The sequence below is a fragment of the Mustela putorius genome, unplaced genomic scaffold (assembly GCF_011764305.1).
Source record: "Mustela putorius furo isolate JIRA1106 unplaced genomic scaffold, ASM1176430v1.1 tig00000698_pilon_pilon_pilon, whole genome shotgun sequence".
Lineage (NCBI taxonomy): Eukaryota > Metazoa > Chordata > Mammalia > Carnivora > Mustelidae > Mustela > Mustela putorius.
Genome location: NW_025421449.1, coordinates 2,919,471 through 2,943,813, shown reverse-complemented (window position 1 = coordinate 2,943,813; position 24,343 = coordinate 2,919,471). Strand labels below are relative to the sequence as shown.

Sequence of the window (24,343 nt, the reverse complement as noted above, 5' to 3'; positions counted from 1 at the left end):
CCCAGTGGGTGTTGGCACAAGTCTCGTGCAGCCGGCCTGGGCTCACCACTGTGTGGGTTTCTACATGTCTTCCTTGTGACACCAGAAGCTTCTGGACACCAAGACTGTGTTGCGTGAGTGTCTTCCGTATCCTCGGGGCCAGTCTTTGTTGAATTTACTACCCATAAAATCAAAGGCTAAATACAGCAACGGCGGGGCCTAACTCTGTGCGGTGGGCAAGGAGGAAATAACAGCCTTGCTGTGCAGAGTTCAGTAGTAAGTGACACTCAAAGTCACCTGGCTGGCAGCAGAGAGAGGACTGGAACTCTGGAGCACGGCATGCCTCTCCACATGTTCACTCAATCCCACACTCACGGAGTGTCATCTCAGACTCAGGATGCACCAGAGATCTGCACTCTGCTAAAAGCTGGAGCCCACCCAGGAGACGTAGAATATCAGTGTGTTGTGCCTGCTGGTGCCAGAGACGGTGCTGGGCACAGGCAGTCAATTCAAAATACTTGCCAGCAATCAAATGTAATAGTCCTCATCTGAAACCTCCCGGGCCTTGCGTGAGGAAAGCTCAAAGTTACAGGTGCAGAAGGCCAGGCTATCTGAGTCTCAGGCCAGCCCCCTTGGTGTTCTGAGTGACCTCAGGGTGGGGGGCCCACGGGCAAGGCTGCACCAGTGGCATATGCCTGGCGGTGGCCCCAGCCTCCAGGTTTGGATGGCTAAGGGTTAACCACCTCAAGCTCCCTCCTCCCTCACCCCTGTCCTGATACTCAGTTCCCCTAAAGAAGGACCTGCCATTACCCTGATTGGACTCTCCAAGATAATCATGGGGCCTCAGATCCCAGCTGCTCTTGTCTCATGTGCTCTCCCCTTCAGACCAGCCGGGAGGCTGGCGGGAGAGCAGCCTCAGTGAGAGGCAGATGGGGCTGTAATGAACTGAAGACGTGTGACAGCTACAGAGGAACAAGTTCATCAATTAGAGCCTCCTTGCCTGAGGACTTCTGGGAAGAGCCGGAGTGGGGGATGGAGGGGGCTGACTGGCTTCCCTCCAAAAGGTCCTGATGCCTCAAACTGCTCAGCTCCCCAGGACCCTGCTCAGGACCCTGGAGGGGTCTCCGCTCCACCTCCCAAGCAGCTCCAGAGTCTGCCTTTGACTGTGAGCAGCAGGGCTCAGTCTCTTCCTGGGAGGGGCAGGCTAGCAGTTTCCCTGAGGACTAAGGGTCTTCTGAACAAGACTGTGAAAAGTCAGTCCAGTCCCAAACTCTTCAAGTCCTTAGAAACTGAACTTGTGAGCAGAGTACAAAACTTAACCAGTGCTGCTCCCCTCTTTGGCTCTGACTTGCACACTCAGGGGTCGGAGATGAGGAAAATCTTGGTCCAAAGGGATTGGTGCTGGGGTACCACACTCTTGCTGAAGCAGGCCAAAATTAGGAGTCTAAAATGTCAGCACTTCCTGCCTGCACAGGAAGTGCCAAATGTGGGTATCGTCTATGGCTAAGAGGAACAGGGCAGTGATGGCCTCTGGAGGCTCCCTGGTCCTCAACCCCTGCCTCAGCTCCCACCACTATCCAGCCTCGCTTTGCTGGGCTTGGGAGGGGTGAGTAATGCCCATGTTTCCAATGGCAGGAGACTTGAGCCGTTTCCTGGGGAGCAGAGAGCGAAGGAGCAACAGAGAAGTCACATTCTGGTGAGGTGATAGTGGTCATTACTTATGCACTTATGCAGGCCAAGGCCGTATGTGGCTAACTCAGATAAATCCCAATTTCACATATTTTGGAAGGAGGGGCAAATGGGTACTTCAGAATGGAAAATGTATAATATTTGGGGGGGTGTTAGTACCCATGGTGTCTGACCCCCAACAAAGGGGGTTTAAAAATCCTGAACAGGGAACGCTGGGCTTATGATTCCCAGAGGGCAGTGGTACTATTATCTCCCTTGTCAAAAAGCTAGAGGAGATGAGGCCCAGGGGTCTACAACTCAGGGAATTCTGGAGAAGAGGTTACTTGGAGGTCCCATTGCCCTTATCAAGCACATCACACGCTGGCCAGAGGCTCACTTGCTGGTGCTAATGGGACCCATGAGGTGGGTTCAACCCATGGCAGCCTCCCATGGTGGCACTTTCATTCACGGACCCTCATCCCAGCCAGCAAACCTGGATCAGTGGGATGTAAATGGGGGGCAAGCGTATTCCAGCTCTACCTAGGAAGAATTGACTTACAAGTTTGAGATGCCTGAACTTGTCCTGCATGACCCCCAGAAGCTGAGATTTCCATGTCATAGGAGAGTGTCCACACAGAGGCGCTATACCAGTGCATACTGTGGGGTCTGCTAACCAGCTGTGTGACCCTGGGCAGTCACTTAACATCTCTGGGCCTCTGCTTCCTCACTGGCATAAGGAGAAGAGTGAATACACCTTCCTCCAAGATGGTCTAAGAATGAAGGGATGCCTAGAAAGAAAGTACTAAGCCCAGTCCCTGGCACAGCGGACGTGTTTGATAAACATTCACTGTGCACATTATTCACCAGGCGGGACAGAGAAGGGAAAAGCAGGAACATGCGGACATTTCCCTCTTCTGACGGTCCGAGGGGCTGTGAATGCCAACCCAAGTCAGCTGGATGTGAGATGAGAGGCCATCAGAGAAGGCAGGTGCTTGACAGGTGCTTGGGAAAGATGATGCTTCATCCACCTGTGAGACCGCCCGAGACCCAGCCTCACACATCTGCCCACCGACAACATGCCACCAGGCAAGAAGAATGGCCCTATCCATGCAATCCTCGGCAGAGCAGGATGAGGGAGTTGAGTCTAAGGTGGAAAGGGGACCCTTCAGGCTGGGTTGGAACTGGTGGGAAATGGGACAGCAGCTGCAGAGGCTTGTCCTATGATTGTGGCTCTGTGGCCACTGCCACGGCCACGGAGAGGTCCCCTGCCTGGCCTGCAGGTACCACCAGGGTAAGAGGCAGGCTTGTGCTCAGCTAGGAGCAGGCGAGGCGGAGCTGGGAAGGGGTGGGCTTCTCTCCCTTTGCTGGGCCTGGCACTCAGGCCCAGAAACCCCCAAGGAGGAACTTGTTATATGCCAGTGGAGTCCTGTGCAGGAAAAGCCTGGACAGGAGAGATAAGCTGTGCCATCCCACCAAAGGCCCCAGTTCCTTGAAGCTGCTAGAACATATATTGATGGGGCCCATTCAGCTATGCCTGCATGGCAATTAATAATGGGCCATGCGGAGAGACTGAGTATGGTATGCGTGTGTGCGTGTGTGTGTGTGTGTGTGTGTGTGTACATGCTAGAGGGAGGGCATAGGCTGGATTGGGGTGCGCCAGAGAGTCCTTACTCAAGGACATCCCCTCCTTACAGCACACTTGGTCCCCACCCCAGGGTGGTACAGAGAGGCCTGTCTTAGCCTGACCCCTCCAGCTGAGCTCTCTGGGCATGGAGTGGGCAGGTGGCTGGAAAGGATCTATTTCTTAGGTATCCGGGGCTCTCCCCACTCTGAAGGGGCTGGAAGGACTAGAGGGAGAAGCAAAGTCTGGAAGTGTGAGCGTCTCCCTTTCCCCTGGACTTCCGGTTTCTGCCAGGAGAAGCTGTGAGGTCAGGCAGTATGAGGGAGGAAGATGGAGATGTGCAGAAGCAAGTAGACTGTGAAGGCTTTAGGTCTGAGGGCAAGCTCTCTATGGTGCCTTTGTGCAAAACTAGAAAAAGCTGTCCCTTCAGAGTGGACCTTGACCCGTGAACACACAGTTTGGCGAGCAAAACCACCCTCTGTGCCAAGAAAAATGGGCTCCTTTCTTCAGACAATGCCACCCAGTTCCAGAGTACCCAGCATTAAGAGCAATGCTTGGAGGGGTGCCTGGATGGCTCAGTGGGTTAAGCATCTGACTCTTGATTTCAGCTCAGGTCATGACCTCAGGGCATGAGATCGAGCCTTGCGTGGGACTCCATGCTTAGTGAGGAGTCTGCGTGTCCCTCTCCTTCTGCTCCTTTCAATGCGCCCCAATAAACAAACAAACAAACAAACAAACAAATAATCTTAAAAAAAAAAAAAAAACTAAGATTTAGGCTGAGTTGGGCTGGAGTTCACTAGCCCTCCCCCTCTTGCTCAGCGCTCTGACTACACCACCACAGGGGGCAGCCCTGCTTGGCGAACTGACTGTTGTCCCCCTCAGTGTCTCCTCACAGCCGGGCCCTACACTGAGAATTTGGAGAATTCTTGCTGGACCCATGCCCTAATCCCTTCCTAGAATCCTACTCCTTAAAGCCAGGTGGGAGGACCAGCAACGTTGGCATCCCACGGGAGCACGGTAGAAATAGAGACTCAGGCACTACGCCAGACGTACTGCAGCAGGATCCGCATTTTAAGCAGATTCTCAGGTGATTCCTATGTGCATCGAAGGGACTTCGAAAACCCTGGGATTGTCCAAACCTGGGAAGATGTAGGGTAGCCCGTGGAGGGGGAGAGAGAGGCAGAAGGTATAGAGATCCCTCTGCAAACTAGGGGCTGGACAGGAGTCCCAGTGGGGGCAGGAGAGGGCTGCAGGAAATGGGCTCTTCTGCCAGTTTCAGTCCGATGCCCAGCCCTCTCCTCGTGCACCTGTCACTGGAGACCCTCTGCCTGTGCCCAGTATGCCGAGGCCTTGGCCATCTCCTCCAGGCCGGGGGAGGCCCAGCCTGGCAGCTCAGTGTCTCAGGGGAGCACTCAGTGGGGCAGGCTCAGGCCTCCGGGGAGAGGAGCAGAGATTCGGGAGACCTGGCTGCGTACCTCTTTCACCCCCATCCCCGCACAGCCCTTTCATCAGGATTCCCAGGCTGGTGTGCGGGCCTGGGCGCCTCAATCACTCCTATCGTGCCGGTCACAGGAAGAGAATAGCTTTCAGCTCAATTACCCTTCACATTCCAATATCATAACGCTCCAATGAGGCTTTTTAACCAAAAACAAAAAAGCCGTGTCTGCTGCAGGCCGGCTGCAAGGCCATCCGTGCAGAAGGGACAGGCCTGCCTGGCTGCAAGCCCTCCAGGTGAGACTCCGGGGAAGGACCTGTCCCAAGGCATGGCTGCGCAGACAGGGTGCTTTGTGTCCCAGGCCTCTGTTTCCAAACATACCCCCACCCACCTCTGCTCATCAGCTGCTGGGACTGGGTGGCCCTTGACCTGAGGGAAGGAACCTTGAAGCCCAGAAAGGCACCATGGAGGGACATGTTCTATGATGGTTCTCTGTGTCAGAGCACTGGCCAGGGGCAGGAATGCTCTACAAACCCCCTCTTTACAAAATGGCCTGAGGGCACCATTCAGCAGGGCCATGACCTGGGGAGCCCATGCCATGGTTTTCATGCCATCCCACCCTTGGCTGTCTGTTCCTACAAGAGCCTTGACTAGCCAGTGAGTTAGCCAGAGCCAAGGTGATTAACCCCACTGGGCAGGTGGGTAAACTGAGACCCAGGGAGATAAAAGGGGAGGACCAAGGACATATGGAAGAATCCCGGTATAGCGTTTCTTTAAGATATACTGCTGTTGGGGCGCCTGGGTGGCTCTGGCAGTCGAACGTCTGACTCTTTTTTTTTTTTTAAAGATTTTATTTATTTATTTGACAACCAGAGATTTATTTATTTATTTGACAACCAGAGATCACAAATAGGCAGAAAGGCAGGCAGAGAGAAAGAGAAGCAGGCTTCCCGCTGAAAGGAGAGCCCAATGTGGGGCTCAATCCCAGGACCCTGGGATCATGACCTGAGCCGAAGGCAAAGGCTTTAACCACTGTGCCACCCAGTCGCCCCTCGAGCATCTGACTCTTGATCTCCACTCAGGCCAGGATCCCAGGGCTGTGAGATCGAGCCTCATGTTGGGCTCTGTGCTTTCAGTCTGCTTGAGCTTTTCTTTCTTCCTCTCCCTCTGCCCTTTCCCCTACTCATGCCCTGTATCTCTAAATAAATAAATACAAACTGGAAAAAAAAAAAAAAAAGGCACACTGTTGTCCCAGGAGGGTGGCGGGGGACGAGGTCTGCTCCAGTCCAAAGCCTCTAGGTAGAAACCCGCTTATCTCTTCTCTCTACATGTGAAGTGACTATTTCCATCTGCGAATTGTTCTCATGGGGAGGCATAACCAAGCATCCACACCATGAGTCGTGCCTGTCAGTGATTCCCAGGGAGCACACATTTTCCACGTATGTGCCCCATCCCCCGTCCCACCTCAGAGGGCTACAGAACAGGGCCCAGAGGAAGCTGGTCTGCTTGGCCCCAATCAGCCGTGTTTTTGTTCGCCTGGCCAGCTCATTGCTAATGGCTTTGATGGCCACATCCCCTCCTTCCGTCCTCCTGGCCTCCCACTGGCTGTGGCCGATTTGCCCAAGATTTAGCACTCTGGGGCGCTGACCCATGAGGAAGACACATGGGACAGGAGGTACGGCGGACGGCATGCCTGAGGTGTGTGCCTGCACGCTTGCCGTGGTGCAGGGTGGGAGGTTATCTCTCCAGGAACACGCCCCAGTCCGGCTCTCTAGGACTGGGCGTAATGTCTGCACCGTCACCCTCTCCAGCCCATGTTGGACATGGCATTGGGCACCATCCGGGGGACAGAGGATATATGGAGACCCCGGGAGGGCTCACATTCACTCGATGTGCAAGATGGGACCCGGTAGACTCACTGTCAACAGAGGGGCAACAGCATATGGGGGCGCTGGAAGGCGGTGCTGCCCGGGCTCACAACCCAGCTCTATGACGGACTTAACCTCTCTGAGTCCCAGGTTCCCCACCTTCCATCTGGGAATAATCCTCATACCTATACCTCTGATCGGCTATAAAAGGTGCACACGAGAGTGCCTGCACACTCTTCTTACTGATATTATGGCCGTTCCTGGTGCTTTCCGTGTGCCCAGTACCCCTGGAGCTCATGGTTTCAAGGAACTGTAAGATACAGACCCTATCTGTAATCAGATCACAAGCCCTGGAACTTGGCACCAGGAGGACCTGCGTGTCAGAAAAGTGGTATAAAGGAGGCTGCAGTAGGTGGTCAGAGGAAGGTGTGGACACTGGCCCTTGCCAGGCCTTCTAGGAGGCCCCTTCCTCCGTAATGCCCTTGAACCCTTCCGAAGGACCTGTTCTATCTTGTGGGGTTTCCACCCACCCCAAATATAAGGAAGCAGATGGAGGCCCAGAGACGGAGTGGGGGTCTCTCTGCTTGTCTCAGACCAAAGGCAGTCTCTGCTCCCACCCTCCCCAGCCCATACTGAGAGCGACCAGCCGGAAAACCCAGGCTGCTATAGAGCAGGGTGGTGGACGGCTGGGACAGAGCAGAGAGAACCAATTCGCCAAGCTCATGTAGAGCACGTTTGTCCAACTCTGCTGCCTGGAGGGAGCCGCACTTGACACGTTCACACATACGCCGCCTGCCACAAGGGGCTTGGGAGCCGGGACTGGGCAGGTGAGAGGCACAACCCAGGTTTCCTATAGCTCCAAAGATGGGATGGGTGGATGGCACTGCCCTACCTGCTCAGCAACCCAGAGAGAGCCAGGCTTCCGGTGGTGGCTGCCCACGTCCTCAAACACAGGCCTTCCATCCCGTTTTGAAGAGCGTCTGTCACTGTGGGTGAGCAGGGCCCAGCCAGGACCTCCTGAGGGGGACCAGGCACCACGGCGCATTCCCCTGTGTCCCAAGCACCCAGCCTGTGCTTGGCATCCAGCAGGCACCCAGTGTCTGATGAATGAATGCAGGTGGGGTCAGGGGTGTGGGATCGGCACTCTAGCACCATTACCAATTGGGAAGCAAGCCAAGCAGAGACTCATCTCTCTCCCTGGTCTCTGGGCTGGTTGGTGCAAAGAGGCCAAGCTTTCCAGGGGTTTCGCCAGAACCCCGGTGCCGCTAAGCCCACCTCTGTGCAACGGGAGGGCTCCCCAGGGCCCAGCAGCCTGGTGGCCAGCTCTGAGATGCAGCTCCTTCCAGCCCTGTTCTCTTTAGTCATCTAAAAGCTCTCCCTCCTGGGGTACCGGGTGGCTCAGTCGGTGAAGCATCTGAAGCCCCATGTGTGCCCTGTGCCGGGCTCTGCGCTCACTGGGGAGTCTGCCTCAGGATTCTGTCTCTTTCTGTCCCTCCCCCTGCTCATGCTCTCTCTCTTTCTCAGATAAATAAATTAAAAAAAAAAAAAAAAAAAAAAAAAAAGCTCTCCCTCTCCACACCAACACATGGACTCCTACCTCACCCCTCCCGGTTTCTGCAGGGCAGACACCTTCCCAGCCATTTGCCCTCTCCACACCCCAGCCCCAGGTGCCCTTCCCCTATGGTTGGCCCTCAGGGGTCATCTCCAATGACCACTGGCCTCACCCCTACCTCTAGAGAGCCCACCTCCGGGGACATCTGTCCTCCTGCCTGAAGCGCCCCAAAGGAACTATGAACTAGAGTTTGGGGTGCTTAGGGTGCGCTGGAGAGTGCATGTTCCCACTGCTCTGTCTCCAAAGCACCCTGCATCAGCCTCCTCCAGGTGCCCTAATGAATCCCCGCCCCCTTATCATCTTACAGTTCTGGGGGCCAGAATCCAAAATGGGTCTTACAGGACCCACAGCAAGGGGTTAGTGGCCTGCACCCCTTCTGGAGGCTCTAGGGGAGAATCTGTTTCTGTGCCTTTTCCAGCTTCTTGAGGCCACTCCTGTTCCTTGTCTCAGGGCCCCCCTCTTTCCATGGTCAGACCAGCGGCATAAAAATCTTCCAGCCTCTCTCTCTGACTTCTGCTTCTATTGCCGCTTCTCCTCCTGACTCTCCCACCTCCCCCTCATTAGGACCCCTGTGATGACGTTGCGGCCCCAGCAAAGCCAGGATATCTCCTCCTGAAAGTCCATCATCACACCTGCAGGGTCCCTCTGTCACGTGAGGGAACAGTCACGGGCTCTGAGGATTACCATGCGGGGCTTTCCTTTCTTTGGGGCTATTCCTTTGCCTACCATACCCCAGCCCCTTCAGCCATACCCCGTCCTCCAATATCCCTGCGTGCAGTGCCTTTGTCCTGTCCCACTGGCTGTCTCAGAAGTCTGGTGAGATCCAAGGCCTTGGTGGGGAACTTGCCAGCACTTCTGAGCTGCCCTCCGCAGTGGGCCATGGGAGCAGGGCACACCACTGGCTGGTCTGTGGAATTTCTCACTGAAAGGATACGGGCTGCAGAGGAGAGGAAGGAAGAGAAGCTCCCAGAAGACATCATGCAACAAATGTTGCATCGTGCAACAAATCTCTACTAAGTCCCCACTAGGAATGAGGTCCCGAAGGTCCAGGGATGGGGAAATAGTCACATGCCTCTGCTCTCACAGAGCCCACCATCTCCTCTGGGAGACCAAAAGTGATTAAACAGTCCTGAAAATAAGTAAGCCATTACATCCCAAGGTCATAGCTATGGTGCCCTGAAGACCCAGAACACGAGCATCTGTTCTTTACTGGGAAAAGGGATCAATCCGGGATTGAAGATCTCAGGGGACATGGGAGCTCATGAAGAAAGGGAGGTACTGCCGTGCAAAGGCCCTGTGGCCCAGTCTCACAGGGACTGGAAAGAAGGTGGAGGTGCAGGAAATCAGAAAGTCAAGGGGCGGCTGGCATGAGGGGTCTGGGACCAGACCCCACCAGCCTGAGAGACTCTGGCCACTGACCACAGAAAGGTTTTAGCAACGTTCCTGGCACTTCTCAGGAGCTCAGTACAGTGGAATGAATAGATGGATGGAGGAAATGAATGAATGAGCCTGGCTACCTTCCTTCCACCCTCCCCAGTAACCTGTCGCCTCCCTCCCTTCCGCACGGCAACAGTTAACGGGCTCTCTAACGCCGGCTCACTTTTTATTTATTTATTTCCCCACGGCTGCTGGCACCGACCCATGCAGCCTGAGCGTGGCTCCGTGGAAATGTCTGTAATCGCCAGCACACTTTAGACATTACTTCCACACCATTTAGGGCTTTCCGCCCCAATAGCTGCTGCTGCATTTCCCTCCACCCTCATCTTTTGGGTTGTGACGGGGGGATTTTTTTTAAAGGTTTAGGGCCCCCTGAATTTGAGGGATCTGATGGTCTGGGGACGTGGGGAGGAAGACAGAGCTTTAGGAGAATTCATTATTCTTCTCCCATTGCCCTGGCCCTGCCCCAACCCCTGACCAGGTAAGGGAAAGAAAAAACAATCACTTCAAGCTGCTAAGAAGCCTTTAAAGATTTTTTTTTTTTTTTCACAGACCTCAGATTGGGTTGCTGATATAAGCCACAGCTTTGCGGGACGCTGAAGGTGCTAGAACACAATAAAGGTCACTACAGAATAATCCCCCCTCCGAACCAAACAGCCCCCTCCCTCTACCTCCTCCAGACTCAAGGCCAGCACCACTGAAGAGGGCGGCAGCTGACACTAAACCCCAAGCCCCGAGGGGATGCGCTGGGGCTAAAAGGCGTTTGAACTTGCTTTGGGGGAGCATAATGAGGACAAAATCTGGAATCAGCTGTGTGACCTTGGGCAAGTCATTTAACCCGCCTGGGCTCATTTCTCCTGCTCTAACAGGAGGATGATCAGACCTTCTTATCAATCCGAAGGGCACCTCTGTGGGGAAAGGGACCTTCCTGCTGTGTTTCTGCCTCCTTCCTCTCAGCCCAGGTTTTGTTCACTGCATTTAGTTCCCCGTAACTCCCTTCCTGCACCACCCCTCCACCTCCATCCTCTTGTCCCAGCCGCTGGACAAGCTCCACAAGCACCAGAAATATCCATGGCAGAGAAGAGTCTGCCCAGGCTGAGGCTGCCTAAAGGTGATGCCTGCAGGGGAGGGTCCCACCAGGCTCTCAGGCACAGGTCGCTGGCTGAGCCCCAGGCACGCACCATCACAGCCCCCTGCAGGAGAACACTGGGACCGGGACAGTGGTACCGAGGCAGCCCTACCCATGCCACACCCATTTTAGCAGAGATCTCAGTGTTCCCAGCGACTCACAAATGGAAGTGTTGAGTGCAGGACTTGAACCTCGAACCTTAGCACTGATCCTGATCACTGTGGGGAGTGACCTCCTACAGGAAGCTGCCTGATCCATAGCTTGGGTAGTGAGAAACACCAGACTGCGTTCAGTAAGATGAATACAGACAAACATATTCCTTGGGGACAGAAGTCAACATAGTGGTTACCCATAGGGGTAGCGGCTGGGAATCACAAGGGGCTTCTAGGTGCTGGAGAGTTTCTGTTTCTTGATGCAGGTGTGGTCACACAATATGTTCACTTTGTGACCATTCACAAAGCTGAACACTTACAGCTGTTCATTTCTCCATATGTATGCTTAAGAAATACACAGACTCAAAAAAAAGAAAGAAAAAAGAAAACTCATAAAGCTGGTAGGAAAGGAGGCATTAGAAAAAATACTCCAGGAGTTAATCTGTCCCACTTGCATGAGGCTTTAAGCTCAAGGTTTTCCTGTCTGTCCTGTCCCTGATCCCCATGAGGACATGGACAAACCCAGGATTACCACTCTCATTTAACAGAGGGGCAAATTCAGCCCTGGAAGGGGTGGGGTTTCCTCATGCAAGTCTCCTAGCTGCAGGTGGTGGAGTTCCTGCCCCCTCCAGGGAAGGGCTCACCCCTCTAACTTGCTGAGCTGTACAGACAGCTGACCAAGACAGGAGGAGCTGCTTCTGGCTGGGCCAGCCCCGGGGAGGCTCAGCAACCAGACCTGTATCTGGTTCACCTCTTCTGCGCACAGTATGGTTCTGGGACCACCCCAGGTGGGAAAGGCCAGGCCAGGGTCAGGGGAGGCAGAAGGTGTCTGGGAGTGCGGTTGCAAGAGGCCAGCATGGGGTGGGTATACGGAGCAGCTCCAAGGGCAAGGGGTAAAAGAAGCCTGTGCCTTCAAGCCTAGCAGAGAGAAGACTAGGTGAAGGGCCTGGGGTCAGATCCTAGCCAGCTACTTCCAGAGGGGATAACCAGGCAAGTCTGACTTCGCTAACACTCAGCTTGCCTGTCTGTGAAATGGGGACACAGTACCAATCCCCTCCCCACTCCCACTTTATTATTCCAAGGAAGGAAGGAAGAAAAGGATTTGGCTAAACAGAGGAAGAAGGTGCAGGGGGGCACGAGTAAGAGCATCGTGGGGGAGGGCATGGCCAGGCATGAGCAAGGGCAAGGCAGCAGGAAAGTGGCCACCCACAGTAAAGCTCTAGCACAGGAAGCAGAGGAAAGCCCGGAGCTCAGACCTCACGCAAATGCAATGGATTTCTAACATGTAGGGTTTGTGTTGGGAATGGCAGGAGGCGTGGTTGGGCTAAGACAGGGAGATGGGGCGGGGGAAAAGGCCTTCTCAGAGGCAGGGCTTGGAGAGGAAACGTCCTGAGCCCGTGACCCGCCTGGACAAGGACGCGACCGGACATTCGGTTCTTTGTGGCTGGCAGTCCCCCACGCCTGCGAAGTGGGCCGGCCAATTGGTGATGAAGACAGTGAGCGGGGAAGATTACATTGTACCTAGTGATTATGCCCTGGGTGAAATCTCTCGGCTGTATTATTGCATCTGGAGAGAGGAGCCGGCTTTTCCATAGACGGACAGGAGGTCTCCACTTAAGGTTATTATGAAGAAGGAGAGCCCAGCCCCTCCCAGCTTCTAGCCAGTGCCACAAAGTTGCAAAGTAATTAAAGGCTGCTAAGGAATCAGAGAAATTATAATAATTCCATCAACCAAGCGCCTGCTCACTTTCTCTTATTTTCCCCACTCCTGGTAGAAAACAAGGTGGGTCAGGCAGCCCACAAACATATCCACACCAGCCTCGGGTGTAAGGTGGGGGTGGGGCTTGTTGTCAAGACGGCTGCCAGGCCTGTCCCCAAGCTGTCTAACAATACTCCAACTTGTTTGGGTAAATCATGGGGTTGAGACAAAATTCCAGAGTCCCCAGAACAGGAGAAATAGCAGCGGCATGCTGGCGGTCAGCCAACATGCTCACAAGGCCCCAAGCACTATGTTGGAAAGCAGCGAGCCAGGACACCGCTCTTGAACTTGTGGGGGCTGTAGGAGCCCGGGGGGCAGAGATCCTCCCCTCTCCCCAGCTCGGCTCTGAACATCAGTGTCCATCTGGGAGAATAGCACAGCCCCTCTGGTGGCGGGATGGCTCAGGCCCATGGATTCTAGAGACCATGTCCCTGAGAATCTTCCCCGGTCACCTTAGCTCTTCCGTGGTTTGCCACTGACTTCCGGGGGGTCCCTGGGGAAATCTCTGCCTCTGTCTGGCTTTGGTGATCTCTACAGAATGTGTGCTTAGGTTAAGTCACCTTGATAGTCCCTCCAGTGCTGGGTCCAAGGAGCCTATTTGGAAGATTCTCAGGCCATTACCAGTTATTTCTTGGTGACTGCTTCTTTTTTTTTTTCTCATTGTCGTGTTTCCTTTTTATGTTTTCCACAGGTTTCTTTGTAATTCTTGCTAACAATGGGAATACCCATCATCTACCCCAGGAGTGTGGGGCTTCATGCATGGGATCCCCTCGAACTTTCACACAACCCCAGTGCACCCCCATTTTACAGAAGGAGACACTGAGGCTCTGAAAGACCCGGCACCTTGCTTGTGGCCTCCCCGGGTGGAGTCAGAATCTGTGTGCGCATAACCACAGTAGGGCTCAGGGTCCCCATGTCACTGATGGACCACAAGTCCTTCTGACCACCAGTATCCCCAGCCAGCTGCCCACCCAGGGTCTGAGAAGACACCACTGCCTGGAGGTAAAAGGGTGCAGGCAGGAGACCTGACCCCTCCAGCAACAGGCTCCACCACAGGGGAGAGGAGACCATTTAGAGAAAGGGTATGAAGGCGACAGGTGGACTCCGGGCTCGTGGGGCTGTCAGGCCAGCCATGAGGCAGGAGCATCTTCTTGCATCCAGTTTCTGTCTCCTTCCATCTAGAGGGTCTTTATTTGAAGGGTGGGGGCACAATAAGAGGTGTCCTGGCATATACCAGCAAATCCCTACTGCCTGCAGGCTGGGCTCTGCACCTGGGCCCCTGCCTCGTATTCACCTCAGACGGTCCTGCAGCCCCTGCCACAGAATGACAGCAGCCCCCGAAGACTCCCAGCCAGAATCGGCAAGGAAACCGGTGTAACGGACATTAAAACAAAATAGTAATTTTAATTACATCTGGGCTTCTTCTGTCCCCTGCTCCCATGCTGCCCTCCTTCCTTGTGCGGAGAGTGGTGGAGGGAGCTCACAGCCCTGGCCGTGCCCCAGGGGGCATGGAAGGAGGGTGTGCCATGGAGGTCGTGGGGACCTGGGTAGGCAGTCTGGCTTTCACCTGTAAGGATGGGTTTTCCATGTCTCACAGAACAATGTTGTATGCAAATCTCAGAGGCAGGGGCACCCTAATCCTGCAGGTTACTGGAAAGGAGTGTCACTACGACCGACCGTGGTGGGGTCCTGACCTCCAAAGGTGGTCCTCACTCCATAGAGTGGGCAGTGGGCTCTGAGCCAAGCTTCTCCGCTGGGCTGCTACAGCCTGTGTATGGGGCACATGTGACAGCCCTTAGCCGGGGACAGGGTTAAGCCTGTGCATGAGGCCCTGAGCTCCCCATCGTCTGCCTGCAGCCTGGCTTGATCAGGGCCTCATCTTTGCGAATTCCGCAAGTTATAAGCAGGCCATGGCAAAGCTACAAAGTTACAAAAAGACACACGTGAAGAAGCTGAAGGTAACAAAAGCAAGACTATGGCTCTAGCTGAATGGCTCTAGCTTGATGCCAGGGGACTGGCAGAAGTCATGAAACTTCTCTTGGCCTCAGTTTCTTTCATCTCTGAAATGGGAAGAAAAATTCTCCCCTAACTTACAGAGTTGTAGTGAGGACAGATGAAAGACAGGGAAAATCCTCAGAGACAGGAGGATATTACTCCAATAAGTACATGCTCACCATATCACAATGCACACATGCGTCCCACCTCAGGACTATGTAGAAACAGGCGGCCCTGCTGCTTTGCCCATGGTCACACGTCATTTCACTGCTACAAGCCCGAAGCTTGCTGTCCTGGCTACTGTAGGCTGTGGCACCTGTCCACGGCCAGAGAGGAGGTCCTTGTCATTGTGCAGATGCTGGGGGACCAGAAGAGGTGTGAGGCCCTCAGGGTGCTCACTGCAGGTCCAGAGACATGGCACAGCTTGGGACTGCTGCCTGGCTAGGGGAAGCCACTGTGGCTCTGGTCAGCAGGCTCCAGAGCCCCCGAGATGATTTATTGGTCTCCTTCTCCCAGATCAATAGGTGGGTGTTAGAGATGCAGAGGGGGCTGCCGGGCACCACGGCCGCCAGGTATAAATTAATATGGCCTGTCAAGGGACTGGCATGGAAGAGGACACTCTCATGAGCAGAGCTGACATCTCAGGGGGGAATGGAAGGCACAAGTCAGTGGGAGCCCCCCAACCCCCCACCTCTTGCTACCTGAGGATGCAGTTTATAAATCATTCAGCGTCTGATGGGCACGCCGTGAGGAGGGCAGCTGGGGGCGCTGCTGTTGTCCCCAGTGGGTGCTAGTCAGTCTGGTCATGCCCACCTCTGCATGCTCAGGGCCTCGTCTGGCCACCCCTCCCTGGCTCTCCATGTGCCCAGAGCATGGCTGAGAAGGGCATGGCTGAGATTCCAGAGCTGGCAGGCAATAGAGGGCACTAGAGAGCTCCAGCAGTGAGCTCTGTGGTGTCCCGGGAAGGGTGGGCACGTTCTGCACCCCAGCACCAGGCCTGGCTGCTCTCACCCTGGGACCGGACACTGTGAGCCCTAATGGACCCCTCGCCTGGGGAAGAAAGCTGGTGAGGGCAGAGCCCTTTGCGCGAAGACTCCTACTGTCCTCTCAACTGTCCAAGAGGCAGAGGGAGCAGCGGGCTTCTGCCCATTTGGGAAGTTCTCGTCCATGGGCTGGGGCCTGGGCTGGGTACGGAGGGCACACAGGCCCTGCTCAGGCTGGCAGGGGAGATGAATGCACCACCAACCACAGCCTTGGCCGTGTGTCTGACCCTAGCTTACGCTGGCCCTCGTGCGAAACCCTTCCCACACACGGTCCCATTTACTTGAATCCTCACAATAGTTTTGCAAAGCAGGCATGATTATTTCCATTTTGCAGGCAGAACCAGACCTGTCTCCTCATTCTGGCTCCATCCTTGAGGAGTTCTGGGCAAGTCACAAAGCTTCTCTGTTTCCACGTCCACATGCATGGCATGGGGCTAACGACGTGGCTAGCCTGTGAGGGGGCGTGAGTGCTCAGGGAGCTCCCACATGCACGGCAAGCACAGCCTTGGGCGCAGAGGAAACTCAGCAGTAACAACGATGTCAATGTATTATTATCACAAAACTGAATTACTCTGTTTCACGGACACATGCTCAGCAGGAGTCTCCTTCTCCCTGCTTTCCTGTCTCTAATAAGGAGCTCCAGGGAGGAGGGACTTCCATCTGTCCTTGCTAAGTGACATGGAGAGATGGGGTGGCCTCGGGGGGACCCTGGCTTGGACTGTGCCCCCATCCAGGGCAGTGGGCACTCAAGCCCCTGCTTTCTCATTCCAGTCCACCCTTCTCTTCTACCAGCCTCCTCCCCTCCCCCGCCCCCCACAGCTGGTCACCCGAAGCCACGAGTGACAAAGATCTATGTGGGACCTGAGCTGTCTGTCACAGTGAGCTGGGCAGGGTCCCAGGGAGCCTACTTGTAGCCCAGCTCTATTTCCACAAGGGAACACTGGGTACCGGTGAGGGACACACACACCCCAACAGCCACTGGCCCTCTTCAACAGGGTCCCTGGTCAGGGGTTAGAGTTTACTTCCCACTTTTGGAAATTCCACTATATGAAAAGAAGCTAAAGGGCAGAGACTATACAATATTCGGAGACACCATCATCTCCTTCTGTGACTACCAAACTTCTACACATCCTGTGAGGTCCCAAAGAAACAGCCCCTGCATAGAGACCGGGCCATTCCTTCCACAGTGCTTCCCTCCTGCTTTGCACACTGTAAGCTATCATGGCATCTGATACATTTAGATGTCATCAGACATCCTCTAACCTGTCTTACGCTGTGTAAAATTATCTCCCCTGAAGACAAGACCTTGGTCTTAGTCACCAGCATTTTACTGAGGATGCTATGAGCCACGAATGGGGCAAAGGGTCTTACCCATCTGCGCTATTCTATCTCTCACAATGACCCCGGGAGGCAAACAGTGCACTTAGCTCATAGATAAGAGAACTGAGATCCAGAGAGGTTAGGTCACGAGTTGCACAGCTGGCAAATGGGAGAGTCCTTTCGCTCTCCCCGACATGTCCCCGTCAGCTCAGAACCCCGGGCCTTGCTTCATAGCTGTTCCGCAAATGTGGAAGTGGATCAGGGCACAGTGGGTCAGCTCTGAGCTCTGAAGGCCAGGCAGGACTGAGTCAGGCTGAGAGCGGAAAGAAAACAGCCCAGGACCAGTTAGAAGAGCACGATGTGCGTGTGCTGGAGCAAGAGAAAAGAGGGGAAGACACAGGCTCACAAGCCCTGGATCGGCCCCTGGGCTGACAGGACGATCCATGCAGAGGAAGCCAATAGGGAAGGCAACAAAGGTAGGTTGAGGCCAGGTGGATAACAGCCTTAACTGTCCAGCTAAGTTGGCTGGACTTGTCAAAACTTCAAGGACACAGCCGTCCCTGTGATTACAGAAGTCCCTCCTTGACTCCCTGACCCAAGGAACCACCTGGCACCGTCCAACTTCTAACCTCACACCCATCTTCCAGCTTTGAACACCCCAGCCCCAGGGTTACCTCCCCGCGGTGGATCTGGAGGGCTGTGGGTGGGCGGTGGCCCCAGGAGGACACAGGGGACAGGGCAGCGCTGAAGGTCAGCGAGGCGGACACACAACCCGAACGGAGGTAGTGGAGCGGTACTGCTGGGCACAGACACAGGCAAACACGTTTGAGCAAATTGGAACGCCATAAAAGTCTATTACAGCAAATCAAACAGCAGTCAGCATGACAGCCATTAGCCTGAAATGAATACACGGGGACTTAATGAGGTCTGTCGAGGCTGGCTTGGTGAATTAAGTTGCCAATTCTAGCAGGATTTCCCTTTTCTTTACGGACTTGAAAGCAGCCACGCTGCCTCGTTAGGGCTTCGACAAGTGAATTGCAGGGCCTTTCACCCTGATAAAATGGATAATTACATGTAGAACAGCTTAGTGAGGGGAGAGGGCTGGGCAGGAGGGGAACCAGGAGCACAGAAACCCAAACACACCTGCCTGGCTTCTCAGGAGGAGGGGCGGGGCCAGGCAGGGGGGTCTGGGCTGGGGGGAGGGGGAGGACTGTGGGGCAGGGGGTCAGCGAACTTCTCTTGGAGAAAGAGGCAGAACCTCCCACCCACTCCCACTCTGGACCCAAGGACATGGTCCCCATGGGCCAGGTCTCCAGGGCTTGCTGTCACTGTTAAAAATGCAGCTTCCTGGGCTGGCTCTTTCCGAACCATGGATTCAGAGTTGGAGGAGAGTAAGAATCTGCATCTTTACTAGTTCTGATGGAAATTCTGATGGGGTGTGCTTGGGACCTTCTGATCCGTCCCTTCTCTGATACTCAGTTCTGAATGGCTTCTGAAACATGTGGTTCTCTGGCTTTAGCCTGCATCACTCCAGGGCTGGGGAACTCCGTACATCCCTGGAAGGGTAGGGGGTTAGACTGTGCACTAGGTTTCAATATTAGAAAGTTCTTTGTTATGTAGACCCAGAATTTGTCTCCCTATAAGCTTGCTCTTCCCACCCATCCTTGGGCTCTGGGTACAACAGACCCCCAAATTGTCAGGGCCCGTAGGGCGGGGGACAGTGGATGCTGAGAAGGTAAGGGAGAGGTGGCAGGGGGCTGGGACGACCGGAAAGGGAGCTCAGTGGATGGAAACAGCCATGGGATCTTCTCTGCAAGCCAGGAATAATGAAGGACTGAAGAAGTAGGAGCTTCTCCTGTTGGGATTCATCCTCAGACCACTGGCTATCAGCCCTAGAAGGAACTGCTCCAACTCCCCAGTTTAACAGCTGTTGGAAACAAAGCCAGCAGGCGCAGTGATAGGCCTAGCGTCTCACCCAGCCAGTAGCTGGCACTGCCAGGACTAAACCCCAGGGGTCTTGACCTACAAGAGCTCCACCGCTCACCTTGGCAAGCTTCAGCTGGAAAGCCACCTCCTCCGGGAAGCCTGCTGAGATTTCTCTGGTCACTCTGGCAAACTCTCAGGGTCTCCAGGGCCCTCTTCTCTTTCTCTGGTTTGCATTCTTACCCTATTTATTTCTGTAGGGCCTCTGTCATACATCATGCTTCTTAAGGGCCAGGGCCTGGGGTTGCCAGGGTGACCTCAAGGCCAGCAGGAGAGCCCAGACTCAATTCTGGGCCAGGGGCCAGCAGGCCTTTCGCAGGTACCTCAGCTGGGGCCTGAGCCAGGCAGCTAAGTTCTAGCTCAAGTGACCACACCAGGCCAGGGCTGGTCAGTGCCAAGCCACCTCGGGTCAGGAGTGGCCCACGGCCTTCATCCAGCTGACACTATACCCCACCAGCCACACAGAGCAGCCCTAAGTAGGGCATCACGTATCATGTCAAGGAGGTGACCTGGGGATGTTTACAGATGAGCAAGTAAACCACATAGGCTGTCCTCCAAGAACTGTGTGTCCTTGTAGCTGGCCCCTCTCAGCCCACTGTCTCCCCATCAGATGGGCGGCAGGCGGCTACTTTATCCTGCCTGTCCTCTGCTTTTCTTAGATAAGGAGGACGATGGCCCAGAGAGGGTAAGTGACATGCCCAAAAGGACTCAGCGGTCTGGAAGCAGAGCAAGGGCTGGACCTACGTCCAACGCCGCTAGTTCCAGCTCCTGTCTTTGGCGTTCTTTTGGCCTTCCAGGTCTCCGTGCGGCGAGAGCCTGGCACAGCGCCAAGCCCACAGCACACACTCAATAAATATTTGTTAAATAGATGACTGACTGAAGAGGCTCTCTCCTTGGAGGCAGGGGCCTTCGGAGAACCCCAGGGGATTCCAACAGGGTAGCGTTGGAGGTCATATCTCTTGGCAAAGGTAGCAAGGATAAAGGCTGGCCCCGGCCCAAAGGCTGGGGAGGAGGGATGTGACCTCTCGTCCCCTTGTCATTGCTGCTGCCTGCTGCCCCCTGTGAGCGAAGACAGAGGACAGCCATGCCTGCCAGGATGGCAGCTGAGCAATGGGCCCAAGGCTCATTAACTCTGAGCCGTGCCCTTGGTTTCTGAGCCTGGGCCCAGAGTGCAGGCTGGCACGTAGAGACCCTTAATTAAATTAGGGAGACTTCCAAATGAGAGGGCCAGAGCCAAGCTGCAGTACCGGACACACTGGCCACCGCTCAGGGCACTGCATCCCCATGCTTGGGACCGAGGGCTCTCCTTCCTTACGCCCTGCCCCATCAGGGGAAGGGCGCGGGAGCCTATGGTGTGTTCCTACCCCCACACTTGTCCTCGCTTTCTTCCATCTGGCACAACCACAGGACCACTGGCTCATAGCTGAGTGAGGAGGGCCAGGAACAGGAGTGGCACGGGAGGGGGAGGGGAGCATGAGACAAGGTCTCGTCATCTTGGAGGGAATCTGAGGCTGCCCTGGGTGTCAGAGACAGAGTCAAAGCTATGTGACCTTGGATAAATCCCATACTGAGCCTCAGTTTTCTCATCTACAAACTGAACAGATTATTTTGTAAAGACCCTTCCAGTCTCCTGATCCAATGACATATAAAGGAACTGGAACTCAAACGCCAGTGCTGACCTGCTTCTCCCCAGTGGATTCCCTCTCCTGTCTTTCCCAGGCCAACCCTCAAGGCTGCCGCTCAGCCCAGAGCCCTGAGGGCAGGCCTGAGGGACACCCAGCAGAAGCTCTTTACCCACCACCTTCAAGGTCTTTGAATGGCTAACTGCCAGCCCCGAAGACTGCCATCAGTCACTGGGAAAGGGACAGTAAGCCATGAGAACCCTGGTACCCTTGGGAGCCAGCAGCCAGCTTATTAATGAACCGTTTGTAATGCAATAATTTGTACTTCTCAATTACCAGCGATGGCTTGGTTTTACACGTATGCACTCATGCAAACACACTCAGAGTACACAGACGACCCAAAGGAGCAGAGGGGCCAGGGAGACGTGGGACAAGCATAAGGCTAGGGAAATAAAGTCCCTTCCTGAAGCCACCTGCTTTCTGAGTCCAGTGGGACCCATTCTGGGCACTGCTGGAAAGTCTGAGGTTGGGCCTGCCATCCCATGTGCCTGTGGCCCACACTGGCTGTGCACAGAAGGAAAGAGGCCATAACACCTGCTCCTCCCAACTCCTGTCCTGTCCCGCCTCCAGCTGGAGTTGTGGGGCTCATGCCAGGCAGGCCTTCAATCACGCCTGAGGCTACCGCCAACCCACTCTCGAGCAGCGGGCGGGCCCCTATCCACGGAGGCATCGGCACGGTCACCAACCTGCCCAGAGCTGCTGCCTGGGCTGTGGTGCAGGCAGGAGAAGCAGAGCCGGAGCCGCCCTTTCCCCAGCTTCAGCCCACTCCCAGGTGGCCCTGGAGCAGCAGCCTCACCATGTTCCTCAAGCGTGAGCTCAGGGTTTCCTACCTCAGGGATGCGGACGCTGTAGGGCTGGTTATGAAACGTGGGTGCGTTGTCATTCACGTCCCCGACCTGTATGTTCACCTTCCGTGTGATCACCTGGAGAGAGAAGGGGGCGGGGATTTAGTGTTGGCATGGGCCCCTGGCCTCTTTCTGCCCAAGGGCCTGGGCTCCTGCCTCCCAGGGCGGCAGGGACCGCAGGGGACACTCACCCCTTGGTGGTCGCTGACGGAGAACTCCACTGTGAACTCAGACTTGGTCTGAAAGAGAAGGTAGGGAGGGAGAAGGCAGAGTTAGACAGAGGCACGAAGATATCCTGAGTCCTGGGCCCCGGCTCTAACCTGGGCTCGGCCTCTCCATTACTGTGTGATCTTGACCAAGTCACTAGACGCCTCTGTGGCCATTTCTTCAAATGTAAGGAGACAACAAAGGTAGGGGTTTTCAAACTCCTACCTTAATTTGCTAAGGCCTGCCTTGTCACCAATTCCTGTGTCTCCAGGAATGTCCTTTAGTGGAACATTGTGCATGGGGGTAGACCATCTATACCATGGAGCCACCATTCTATAGGGGATGAACCCTGGGTCACTGTCCTTCTTGACCATCGAGGGTTGTCCCTTGTTTGGAGATACCCCGACCACCCCATTCCAACTCCAAGTCCACATGTCAGCACTGGCCCTGGAAGAGGGACACCATTAAATCAGGAAGATGCTACTTCGGGGTCAGGACAGGGCCTCACCTAAAAGGTGATGAGCCAGCCTCCACCAGGGTCTGCCTCTGCGTCGCCCCCCTCCCAGAAAGAACTGGGGCAAGTGCACAGCCAGGTCATACCTCTCTGTCCAGCGCCTGCCGCAGCCACACCACACCTGTGTCAGGCTCCACGGCAAAGAAACGGGAGGCCTCCTCCCCAGATACACCAAACACGAGGGGGTCGTTGTCCATGTCTCGGGCCAACAATTGGGTCACAGAGGAACCTAGAATAGTCAAGGGAGAGGTCAGAGGGCAGCTATGGAAGGCGGGTCTACTCCCCAGCACCTTGCTCAGGTGGCTGAATCCCAGTGGGGACCTGCCACCCCCAAAACTGCTGGCAGGTCACTGTGCCTCTCTGGGCCCCAACCCAGACTCCCTGCCCCCACCCTGGACACTTGTTACAGCGTGTATATGTGCTTGTCATAGACAACTGTGGCTCACCATGGTTTAGGTGGCTAGTGGACAGCTGTTACCTGGGCCTGTCCCCCCTTTTTTTCCTGATTTTATTTTATTTTATTTTATTTTTAAAGATTTTATTTATTTATTTGACAGAGAGAAATCACAAGTAGGTGGAGAGGCAGGCAGAGAGAGAGAGAGAGGGAAGCAGGCTCCCTGCTGAGCAGAGAGCCCGATGCGGGACTCGATCCCAGGACTCTTGAGATCATGACCTGAGCCGAAGGCAGCGGCTTAACCCACTGAGCCACCCAGGCGCCCTTATTTTATTTTTTTAAAGATTTTTATTTATTTGACAGAGAGAGTGATCACAAGTAGGCAGAGAGGCAGGCAGAGAGAGGGGGGGAAGCAGGCTTCCTGCTGAGCAGAGAGTCCGACATGGGACTCGATCCCAGGACCCTGAGATCATGACCTGAGCCAAAGGCAGAGGCTTTAACCTACTGAGCCACACAGGCACCCCTTTTTTTCTGATTTTAATGTGAAGACTCCTCCTCCAAGTGGCTCAGATGAGGGCAGGCCCCTTCCATTCTTCTGCCCCAGGATGGGCACATAACTCAGCCTGAGCCAATCAGAGCACTCTGTCTCCCTGGTCACAGTGATTGGTGCAGGGATGAGCACGGGTCCCAAACAAGCCAGTCAAAGCCAACCCTGGGACTTGCGCTGGACTGGGAAAGAGGGGCCCTCCTTCCACTGGGGTTGCTAACTTGGCCCTACAGGCAACCATCTCTGGCACCACCCAGGAAGGGTCAGCGTGAGAATGAGGCCAACAGGAGGAAAATAGAGCCAAACAGTGTACGGAGAGAGACTGCTGAAGGTTTGAGGGTGTGTGGCCAGCCATGCCTGAAGTTTAGCTCCAACCTCTGGACTTCTCAGCTGTATAAGCTAAGAAATCCACCTCTTCTCACCTGTGTTTTTTCCTTTGGCCCGAGTGTTGAGTTGGGTTTCTGCCTTTTGCAAATGGAAGCACGCTTTGTAATTCACAACATATTACAGTTCTTGGCATTTACCCAATAGTGAGTGGGTGCTGGCCTCGTGCTAAGTGCTGGAGTACACAGAGGTTAGGAAGATGGGGCCCAGGCTCCAGGAAATCGAGACCAGAACCGGGCGCAGGGTGTGGTCTCTGTTCACAGGAAGAGGACTGAGGTGTCCCTGTTCCCCAGGAAATACAGTCTGGCCAGAGGGCCCCGAGGTGCCTGGCTTACAGCTGTAAGAAGCCCTAGTGCAGGGCACCAACTCCCAGGGGTCACAGCCTTCCCTGGGTAGGCTTCAGGCAGGGTGACCCACCCCCTTGTTGTCTGGGACTGGGTTGGGACATACACTGAAGCCAGGAGGTCCCAGACAACTGGATGGGCTGGCTGCCTTGGCCTCAGCTCCTTGCACCTCCGGGAACCGTACAAAATGTCATGAGTGCACGGTGTCGGTTTCTGCAGAAAGGGTCTACAGTCTTCGTCTGATTCTCAAAGGGGCAGTTAAATTAGAATCATGGCCTTGGCAAATCCCTTCTTTAAAGCCTCAGTTTACCCCATAAGATGGAACATACCACTCTTTCTTCCCCAAATACAGATTCTCGTGTTTACTGAATAGCTCTGATGATCAAACTAAGTAAGAAAGGATTCCAAACTCTGCGACTATCATC

At 54.8% G+C, this 24,343-nt stretch overlaps 1 protein-coding gene across 3 annotated transcripts in view; it reads right to left on the bottom strand.

Moving 5' to 3' along the window:
* Positions 1-24,343, bottom strand: part of CDH23 (cadherin related 23) — a 350,388-nt gene that overhangs the window by 262,275 nt on the left and 63,770 nt on the right. For all 3 annotated transcript variants that reach the window (XM_045083456.1, XM_045083463.1, XM_045083457.1), the window contains exons 3-5: positions 22,336-22,478; positions 21,720-21,767; positions 21,514-21,606 (exon numbers count right to left, since the gene is read on the bottom strand). In XM_045083456.1, the coding sequence (XP_044939391.1) occupies positions 21,514-21,606; positions 21,720-21,767; positions 22,336-22,478 (284 nt within the window). The remainder of the gene's footprint in view (positions 1-21,513; positions 21,607-21,719; positions 21,768-22,335; positions 22,479-24,343) is intronic.